The sequence below is a fragment of the Zingiber officinale genome, chromosome 6B, assembly GCF_018446385.1.
Source record: "Zingiber officinale cultivar Zhangliang chromosome 6B, Zo_v1.1, whole genome shotgun sequence".
Classification (NCBI taxonomy): domain Eukaryota; kingdom Viridiplantae; phylum Streptophyta; class Magnoliopsida; order Zingiberales; family Zingiberaceae; genus Zingiber; species Zingiber officinale.
This window is the reverse complement of record NC_055996.1, coordinates 135,477,645-135,487,825: the sequence shown is the minus strand read 5'-3', so window position 1 is coordinate 135,487,825 and position 10,181 is coordinate 135,477,645. Positions and strand designations below refer to the sequence as shown.

The window sequence follows — 10,181 nt, the reverse complement described above, 5'->3', positions numbered from 1 at the left end:
GTTAAAACTATTTTTTTTAATTTTTAAATTAAAAAATAATTAAAAAATTTCTTTACGATTTTATTTATAGGGTTCAGGCTTTGGGTATAGTGTTAAAACTATTTTTTTTTTTTAGATTTTAACTATAGGGTTTAGACTTTCTAATTAGGTTATAGTGTTTGGTTTAAAAAAAAATAATAAAATTAATTTAAGTATTTATTGAGTATTATAATGTGTTTAGGGGATATATCTATATATTAAATTTTAAATAAGGAAATGTTGAATTTTTAAAATTCAAAAAACAAAAAAAAATTAAAAAAAAGCGCTGTTATTGTGCGCGACGCGCACTGTGCGGTCGCGCACAGTAACAAAACTCTATATATATATATATATATATATATATATATATATATATATATTCCACACCTGAAGAACTAAAATGGTTCGAGGAGATTAGAGAAGTGGCTCGCAGGTCCACGGGTTCCATCTCGCCAACGGCTGATCGGTTCGCGATCCGAATCGAATCGGAGCTCGCCATGGCAGATCTCCGCTTTCTGCTGTGTGTTCTGTTCCTCTTCGCCATTTCCACGGCCGACTGGGTCTCGGCGGCGCGGTTCCCCGGTAGGATCTCGCAGCCGCCACCGTCGACGAACCAGGAGATGCTTCGGATTGCTGTGTTTGCTCTCGGGAGCTTCTGGCGATCCGAGGCGGCCTTCGGCTGTCTTCCTGGCGTCGTCCGTACTTCCGTCGGCTACGCCGGTGGATCCAAGACTAACCCCGAGTACCGCAATTTGGGAGATCATGCCGAGTGCGTCCGCGTGAGTCTTCTTTTCTAATGTGTTATCTGCACTGAAACTTGTGCTTTGTTGCTTCCTTTTGGTTGGTAATTGTGGATTGAGATTGATCTGTTCGACTGTGTTCCCTTTTCTGCTTCTATTTGTTATGTTGGACATCTAGGGCTTTTTGTTGGGGGACATGTCGTATGTCACCTGGAAAATTACCCAACCAAAAAAAAATCTAATTAGGATTATAGGAGGTGCATTCGTCTTTACTTCGAGCTTTTGACGGACTTGGTCGAATAAATTTGCGTAAGATGTAATTGCTTTACTCCTCCCCCATTTTGGTCCACTGAAGTGCTTGTGAAAGACTGTTTCAAGACTATTCGAAGCAGCAAAAACATACTATATAATCCTTAAACGATTTTATGTACTCTTGAATGATTTTAGATGATAAAAGCAATGGATCAGGTCTACCTTTGCAGGGAGAAAGTGTTTTCAAGTAAACCAATTTGAATTCCAATTAAATTCCAATTTAGAATTTTTTAAAAAGATTTAAAATCATTAAATAACCATGATTAGTCTTTTATAGTATACTGGAAGATATGAGCTCTCCTCAACATTTTTCTTATTAGTTTCTCCTAGGAAGTTATATAAGCGTAATATCCCTTGATTCTATGTCTGTTCCATGTTATTCGAAGTTTGTTCATTTTAAGTAATTAAATGGCCTTTACCGCAGGGAAAAATTATTTCAAAGTTGTTTTATATTGAAACCAATTTCACTTTTTATCATCTAGAGATATCATTTTTGTTGACAAGTTCTCATCCACTGATTCTTGTTCCTACTGAAATAAATTCCTATATAATAGTACAAGAACAGTTGCAATTGTTTATCTTGATTAATAATTTTTGAATCAATTTCTTATTGCAAATTCTCTAGTTGTTAGCATATATGGTTTGTACGGAAAATTGTTTTGGTAGAAATGCTTGTAGTTCACTACTATTAATCAAGAGTTATATGTACAACTGAAAATAAGATTCAAATATACCTTTCTAATTGTTTGTGAAATGTAATTTTTGGGCGCATGCTTTTGAGTGAGCCTCGGCTTGTTTAGCGAAGTAGTGAAACTGGATTTCAAGTTTCTGTGCCTGCTGAACTTAGTCTATATAGTGTGCCTGTGTTTTGTGGCTTGTCTATTTGCTCATTTTTCTGTAGTGAAATTTAGAAAGATTTGATGCTGATAGTTTCTAAACCATTACGTAATGGATATCCTCAGAAAATAACAAATAATAGTTATAAAAATTATATAAATACAATTTATGAGTTTATGGTTACATGGATTCTTGTGCTTATGGATCTCTTTAGTAATGATTTATTTGTTTCATTTTATGAAGATTGAGTACAACCCCAAGTTGATTCAATTCAAACAGCTCCTTGATGTCTTTTGGGCTAGCCATGATTCTAGGCAAGTTTTTGGACAAGGACCCGATGTTCGTAACCAGAACAGGTAATATTATTTTCTAATAACTCTGCTCTCATTTTAAGGCAGTTAATATATGCAACAGATGTATAAAGAATTAACTGTTTGGTCAGAGTTTATCCAAGGAAAAAAATGTTGTATAGTATGTTTTTGGTTTTGGTCCTATTTATTACCAAAATATACTCATGTGTAGTCTGTCGGTGGTACACAATTCAATCTCAAAGAAGACGAAGAAGAATTTATGAAATGAAGCTAATTAAGTATACGTGACAAACAAGCATTAACAAAAATATTCTTGTAGGTATTTTAATATTCTTGACACAGAATAATCTATAAACAAAAGAAATTAGCAATATATACAGAACAAAAACTCCGTGTATTTGCAAATAAGAAAACAATTTTGTTCTTCGGACTTGATCAATATTGCAAAGCTGGAATCACTGTGGCTTTCTTCCATTTTTGTTCGTACTGTGAAAAGTTGATACCTAGTCATCTTTTTTTCCCCCCATAAATTTCTTATTGTAAAATCTCCTTAATGCAAAAATGAATAAGTAAATAAATAAAATCCTGTTTTATTATTTCAGGGGCACTAAATTTAATGCTGGTCTGCTTATCTGTTGCTTTATTAAAGTAATATTAGTTGTTATTTGCCGTGTAAATTGAAACAAACTTTACACATGAATATTTTCTTTTAAGTATGACTGCCTTCCCTAAACTTCACTCTTTACACGATTAGTCCTCTTGGTGAAGTAACTTCTCTGGTATAAAAGCATATTTAACAATCAGAATATTGCTATGATCTATAAGATAAGATCATTAACATTTGGGGGATTATGGTTTATATAGTCGAGAAAGCTAAGTCAATATTTTTTTGTAAGTGACACTTTTCAATGACATACACACAGAACTGTATTTTCTCATTCTGATTATGCTATTAACATCTTGAGCTTTGTGAGCTAATGTGTATAAGCCTTGTGATAGTCTGATTCCCTTTTTCACTGGGCTATGTCATATACTTGTTATGCTGAATAGAGGCCAAATTGTGAGAATGTACGTGTGATGCTGCTCATAACAGTGGTTCTCTTGTTGTTACCTGTGTGAACTTTGCAAATTCTAAAGTGATTTGCCTCTCTACAGATCCATTATCTTTACAAATGGAACACAAGAGAGTAGGATAGCTGCTTTGAGTAAAGAGAGGGAACAGGCCAAGAGTAGGAGCAGTGTTGTGACCACAGAAATCCAGGAACTTGGAGTATTTTATCCTGCAGAAGCTGAACATCAGGTTTTTTTATTCCACCAGCTCGGGCATGACGGAGACGGGCTCCACGGTTACGATGCTCGATCCCTCGCCGTGGTCGTCCCCAACCGCCGTCCCCAAGGCTAGGCTTAAGTCCAGTGACAGAGGCGGCGGCGGCCTTCGTAGCTTTGCAGGAGGGTCGTCGTCCCCTTGCCGATCGAAGGGGCGTTTCCGAGTGCTTTTCTCCTCAGATCTTTCCGGAAGCCAGAGAGAGGTAAGGACGAAAACTATATTGCCCATACTGACTTCTCGTCCGCGAGAATCCGTCATCCTCCCGAGTTCCATCGCTTCCTTTATGCTTCTCCGCACGAGCACATTATCTGTTTGATCAAATTCCTCAATGAGAATCACCGACAACAGATTACTTCGAATAGCGTTCGCGAGGCGATCGACCGACGTCGAAACACGAAAGCGCTCGGTGCTCTCCCCTTCTTCCTCGTTGAGCTTGACGATGACGGGAGGAGCACTGAACACCAGCTCCGATAGCGCGGTGGTCATTTCTCGTTTGTCGATCTTGTCAGTCCCGAGATAAAGAAGCCAGGTATGGCCTCTCCTGTTGCCCTGCTTCGGTCGCAGCAAGACGGTGGCCGTGACGGAGACCGCTTCCGACTGCTAGCTGACCTTCTCCAGCAGGCCCTTGTGCAACTTCTTGAAGATCTCGTCCTCTTGAAAATTTTGGGAGCTTCGAGCTATCTGTATCGCCTGCAGATCCCAGTCGTCTTCTAAAGTGGGATGGTAGAATTTGTACCTTAGATACGTGGTGCAATTCGCCGTGCCAAGGAGGCGCACTTCCAGCACGATGGTGCGGAACCACCTTAGAAGGTTCGCCATCTCTGCCACCGCCGTGCAGGCGGTTTCTGAGACTGCCTCCACCAGAAACTTAAGGTCTCCGATATCAACCACCGCGCCGCGGAAGGCTTGCCAAGAGACGATGTCGTGCAACGCTTTTATTTTTGCAGCCATCACGGATCTGCGACGCGAGACACAAGCACTCATGAAGGCGATGATCCAAAAGATCGAGTCTGGCTTCGCCCCACAGCCGCTCCAGCACGCCAAATTGATATCGTTTTCCAAAGAATTACAGACGGCCTCAACGGGCAACAAATCCGTGATGGTTGCAAAAATAAAAGAGCTGCACGACATCGTCTCTTGGCAAGCCTTCCGCGGCGTGGTGGTTGATATCGGAGACCTTAAGTTTTTGGTGGAGGCAGTCTCAGAAACCGCCTGCATGGCGGTGGCGGAGATGACGAACCTTCTAAGGTGGTTCCGCACCATCATGCTGGAAGTGCGCCTCCTTGGCACGGCGAATTGCACCACGTATCTAAGGTACAAATTCTACCATCCCACTTTAGAAGACGACTGGGATCTGCAGGCGATACAGATAGCTCGAAGCTCCCAAAATTTTCAAGAGGATGAGATCTTCAAGAAGTTGCACAAGGGCCTGCTGGACAAGGTCAGTTAGCCGGAAGCGGTCTCCGTCATGGCCACCGTCTTGCTGCGACCGAAGCAGGGCAACAGGAGAGGCCATACCTGGCTTCTTTATCTCGGGACCGACAAGATCGACAAACGAGAAATGGCCACCGCGCTATCGGAGCTGGTGTTCAGTGCTCCTCCGGTCATCGTCAAGCTCAACGAGGAAGAAGGGGAGAGCACCGAGCGCTTCCGTGTTTCGACGTTGGTCGATGGCCTCGCGGACGCTATTCGAAGTAACCCGTTGTCGGTGATTCTCATTGAGGAGTTTGATCAAACAGATAATGTGCTCGTGCGGAGAAGCATAAAGGAAGCAATGGAACTCGGGAGGATGACGGATTCTCGCGGACGAGAAGTCAGTATGGGCAATATAGTTTTCGTCCTTACCTCTCTCTGGCTTCCGGAAAGATTTGAGGAGAAAAGCACTCGGAAACGCCCCTTCGATTGGCAAGGGGACGACGACCCTCCTGCAAAGCTACGAAGGCCGCCGCCACCTCTGTCACCGGACTTAAGTCTGGCCTTGGGGACGGCGGCTGGGGACGACCTCGGCGAGGGATAGAGTATCGTAACTGTGGAGCCCGTCTCCATCATGCCCGAGCTGCTGCAGCTCGTCGACGCCACAGAATATTCAAGTCAGCGGACAATGCATAGCATCGCACTTCCCATTTTGAAAAATGTCATAAAACTTTTGCCAGTTCTACCCTCCCATCTATTTTTTTGTCAGCCTGATTAAACATTTTTTTTGATTGAGCAAAGAATTATTTTGAAGTTGTCCTTGGCGATCTTAATTCAGATGTTGGACTTTTCTGGTTGTTAGATGCCTCTTTACAGTCCGGCTACCAATCGATTGGTAGATTTGGGAACTCGATGTCTGTAATTGTGGTGAGCAATGTGAATCACGATTGGCGCTTTCTTGTCTTCTGGTGAAAAACATGATTAAAAAAAAGGAGCTTTTCCGGTTCTTGGGATTCTTCATTATTTTGGCTTTGAACTAGCTCTCGGGCCCTTGTTGTTTTTTCTTTGGTGTGTGCTTGCTGCTTTTGGCCCCCTCTCTGGTAGTGATGAGGTTGTTCTGAAAGTGATAACCGAGTACTTCGTGTTCCCTCTTTCTAGTCCTCTACCTTGTAATTTCTAGTCCTCAACGACCACTCCTCTAGTTCCTTAAAAGGGACAAATTGCAGCAGAATCATATCAATAGGGGAAAGACAAAGTAGTCTTGTAGAGTTAGAGCTGTTCTAGATGTGATACCTGTTCGAATCCCATTCTTGGTTTTATGATTCCTAACTTTTCCTTCGGAGGCAAATGCCAAGTTTGGTTCAGTTTCATGGATCACACATTATGGAGTCTGCAGCATAAGCACGTCTAGCTGTTCAATATCAACAGCAATTGGAGTTGATTTTTTGCTGGAAAGAAATAGATTTTGTCTGTTTCATCAACTATTCAGAGTTCACTAGCATGGGAATCTTAAGCATAGTTAGGAATTCCATTGGTTGCTCGACCTCTGGAGAGCGATTGGTTATGGCTGCAAGAGAAGGGGATCTTGAAGAAACCAAGGCTCTTCTAGAATACAATCCTTGGCTTGCTAGGTACTCAACCTTTGGCCTGAGAATTGCTCCACTGCATCACTATGCATCCCATGGTCATCATGAGGTGATTGATTTTCTCAACACATTTTCTTAAATAAGATCTTCTGAAATATATGCTTTGTTCTATGACCAGAGCTAAGTTTAAACAAAAATCATTAAATCAAGGTGCTCATTTTGTGGTTCCACCTTCAGGTAGCTCTTGTTGAGTCTGGGGCCAATATAAACCTTCGGAATTCTAGTGGGCAGGTGAGGATTTTCTTCAGATTGATTGATTGCTTGTTACTTAGATACTAATCATCTTTCTTACTAAAACTTTGTAGCCTTCCCTGTTATAAAATCGGTATTTAGTCTTAGAGTCATGAATGATAAGATTCATATGTACATGCTTATATTTATTTTGTGGTAGATAACAATATAGTGGTAAATTGGTATGGCGCTTTACACTTTCTATTGTTAAAGATATGACGTAACAAGTGCTTATTCAGAAGATTAAACTTGTAGAAAAAGGCTGAACTTCTTGACATATAGTTGAACATCTCGCTCATGGTCAACCTGGACTAAGCTTGAACAGCAAAAGAGTGAAATCAACAGGCCGAAATTTATGAATGGGTCATTGATCTAAGTAAACAAGGACTGATGGTAGAAGAAAAATGAAAGACCTTTTATGATTCAAACTCACGGGGAATGCTATGATACCATGCTAAGATTTGATTGACAAACCACTTATCCAAAAAGCTAAGCCTTTTTTGAGCATGCTGGAGGTTAAATACTGTTATAGTTTACAAGCCAAGGTATGATACAAACTGAAGGACTGACAACAACTTCCAATGTCCAAAATGCTTAAGTCATCAGGAGTTCCAGATTTAGGTTTTGTTTTTGGACAATGACTTCATATAAAAAAATCAATCGATATTCAGCGACATACCAAAAAAGAGAATATCAAATTACCATTGGTTGAATCACTATCTTGATTTTTAGTTGATTCTAAATTACCTGATGACCCAACCAATTAAGCATCTCTTCAAATAACGAATAAAATTGGTCTAAATGCATTTTGATGTCTGAGCAGACACCTTTGATGCTAGCTTGTCTGCATGGGCACTGGGAGGTTGTGCAGATTCTAATGCTTTTCAAAGCCAATGTAAGATCCTTCTGTGGATAATACTTGCATGTGACATTCCATTTGAATCGTATCTTTTGGCTAAATTTAATATGCATGTTAGATACACAAAAGTGATTATCTAAGTGGCAGTACTGCTCTTCACTTTGCTGCTCTACATGGTCATACTCGCTGTATCCGCCTTCTTCTTGTCGATTATATTCCCAGCATGCCTGACTTTTGGAGTGTCATGAGGGGAAGATTTGCCAAGAAAGATTCACTTCCTTCCTTTGACGAGGTGTATGTTGAATTCTCATGTGCATCACAATAATAACTTTTTGCGACTATTAAAAATTTATATTTGCTTTCTTCCTTGGTTTCTTTAGTGATTTGTGTAAGGTAGTTAATAGACGTGCAGACGGAGGCATCACTGCACTTCATTTGGCAGCATTAAATGGGCATCCAGAGAGTGTCCAGTTACTTCTTGACTCAGGAGCTTGTGTTTCAGAGGTCACAGTGAATGACGGTGCCACCATAGATCTGATAGGTGTTCAAACCCTTAGTTCTTAAGTTGATTTTCTTTTTCATTGCACTGTCTCATCATGTCCAAATAAACTTACTTAAGATGTTTTTCCTTGTGGCAGGAGTCGGTAGCACACCTCTTCATTATGCTACTTGTGGGGGGAATGCAGTATGTTGTCAGGTATGCCTGCCTATTCATCAAAACAGCTATTCTTCAGTAGCTTGCTCGCTACATGCTAGCTATCAATCTCATTCAAGAAACATTGAAATTTAGGTTCTAATTGCAAGAGGAGCTAGCTTGACAGCCAAAAATGAAAAATGGGTAAGATTTTTCTTTATCAACCTCAAGTCTTGCCTCACATCAGAAACGACATATGTTTTGTTGTGAATTGTAGTTGATGAATTATGACAAAAGAAATTAACAATTATAAGACATAGTGATGCCAAATTATTGGCTTTCAGTTATCTTCTTTATTGACTGTCATTTGAACTATACCTATATTGACATACTACCACTATACCTAAGTAAAAGTTGCTTTCATTTCTGCTAGGCTAGCTTGGATACCATTTTTGGTTTAGATTCTAATGTTTATGGTTGAATGCTTTCTTCAAATGCTGTGAAAGTTGGACCCCTTTGATGGTAGCTCGTTCGTGGCACAAGAACTGGCTCGAGAGTATTTTACGAAATGAAACAGAAGGTCAAATAGCTGTTCTTCCATCAAAATATCTCTCTCTGCCACTTATGAGCATTGTCAAGATTGCTCGGTGAATTGACAAAATAATCTTTTTCTTACATTCTTTTCTTTAGATTATTTAGAAACAATTTGCTGTTTGAGTTATGAGCGGGAACTATATGATCATCTTTTTTTCTTTTTTCCTTGAATGCTACACAGAGCATGCGGCTGGAGAAATGTAAAACATAGATTGACTTGTGGCGATCCTTGTGCCATTTGCTTGGAATCAAAATGCACAGTAGCCGCTGAAGGTACACAATTTTCAAAATGAATGTGAAATATAGCATTAGTGACAGCTAATTTATTCTCATTAGTGACGCTTTATATGATTAGACGAGTAAGCTACTATTAACTCGAATTAGTTGTCATTTAAGAGATATGTAAAACATGGGATAGCAAAGATGCTTTATATGATTAAACTCAGGTAATCAGGCTAATAGATCCATTTTGTCATTTAAGCGAATCGTCACGCCAATGGCGAATTACTTTAATCTGAATGTACAAAAGGCACGCTTGAATCTTGCAGGTTGTCACCATGAATTCTGCACCAACTGTGCACTGTATCTTTCTACAACTGATAACACCTCGAAAGTGCAAGGCCCTCCTGGATCAATACCATGTCCTCTCTGCCGACACGCTATTGTCTCGTTCATCAAGCTGCCAGATGCTAACCTGATGAAGGCCCTGGTGACAGCCAGTTCATCGACATCTCTATTTACTGAATGCTCGATGATGACCTCAAAACCTGACACCAAGAACGATACACGGGTAACCAAACCTAACATCAAATACAAGTGAAGCAAGCAACATTCTGTTTCAATCACTCAGTTTTCATAAGTTTCCATAAATGTGATCTCAACTCCATGAACAATACAAGACAGCTGCATTATGAATCGAAGCAATTCTCGGTGAAAACTGACAATGTTTGCTTTCGACCGACATGTAGATATCTGTAAGAATATTTTACAATCTTTGTTTTCTCTGTTTGAATTTTCTGTTTATCGTTCCTTCTTTATTTGATCATTCTTTTTTTTACTGGTTTAAATGTAAAGGTTTCTAAGTTTCTTTGTTTGTCAACTTCGAATTATGAATGGGAGTTTGCTGCATTGTTAGTAGTATTAGATGATGATTCAAATCGATCGATTGTGAATGCATACCTTGACAGCATAGTTCACATTAGGACTGAAGACCATCCAAACTCCACAATCTTTCAGATTTCCATCAACCGAAGTACCGC

At 40.1% G+C, this 10,181-nt stretch overlaps 1 protein-coding gene and 1 pseudogene across 2 annotated transcripts; both read left to right on the top strand.

The window, feature by feature from the left end:
* The first annotated feature begins 407 nt into the window (after window positions 1-407).
* Window positions 408-5,791, top strand: LOC121989724 (peptide methionine sulfoxide reductase A5-like). 2 transcript variants are annotated; one of them, XM_042543934.1, is made up of 4 exons: window positions 408-797; window positions 2,151-2,263; window positions 3,374-3,527; window positions 5,586-5,791. In XM_042543934.1, exons 1-4 carry the CDS (start codon window positions 516-518, stop codon window positions 5,652-5,654), a joined length of 618 nt encoding a protein of 205 aa, XP_042399868.1. In that variant the 5' UTR covers window positions 408-515; the 3' UTR covers window positions 5,655-5,791. The 2 variants fall into 2 exon arrangements, with proteins under 2 accessions (XP_042399868.1, XP_042399867.1); XM_042543933.1 differs by lacking the exon at window positions 5,586-5,791 and having other exon boundaries at window positions 3,374-3,635.
* Window positions 5,792-6,059: 268 nt separating this feature from the next.
* Window positions 6,060-9,945, top strand: LOC121989723 (annotated as a pseudogene).
* The last annotated feature ends 236 nt before the right edge of the window (window positions 9,946-10,181 follow it).

What these genes read in the sequence shown, in the direction of transcription:
- LOC121989724 (XM_042543933.1), top strand. Translation starts at nt 516, where the DNA reads ATGGCAGATCTCCGCTTTCTGCTGTGTGTTCTGTTCCTCTTCGCCATT. An exon ending in ATCATGCCGAGTGCGTCCGC is followed by an intron (nt 798 to 2,150) that starts GTGAGTCTTCTT and finishes CATTTTATGAAG; the next exon opens with ATTGAGTACAACCCCAAGTT. An exon ending in GATGTTCGTAACCAGAACAG is followed by an intron (nt 2,264 to 3,373) that starts GTAATATTATTT and finishes GCCTCTCTACAG; the next exon opens with ATCCATTATCTTTACAAATG.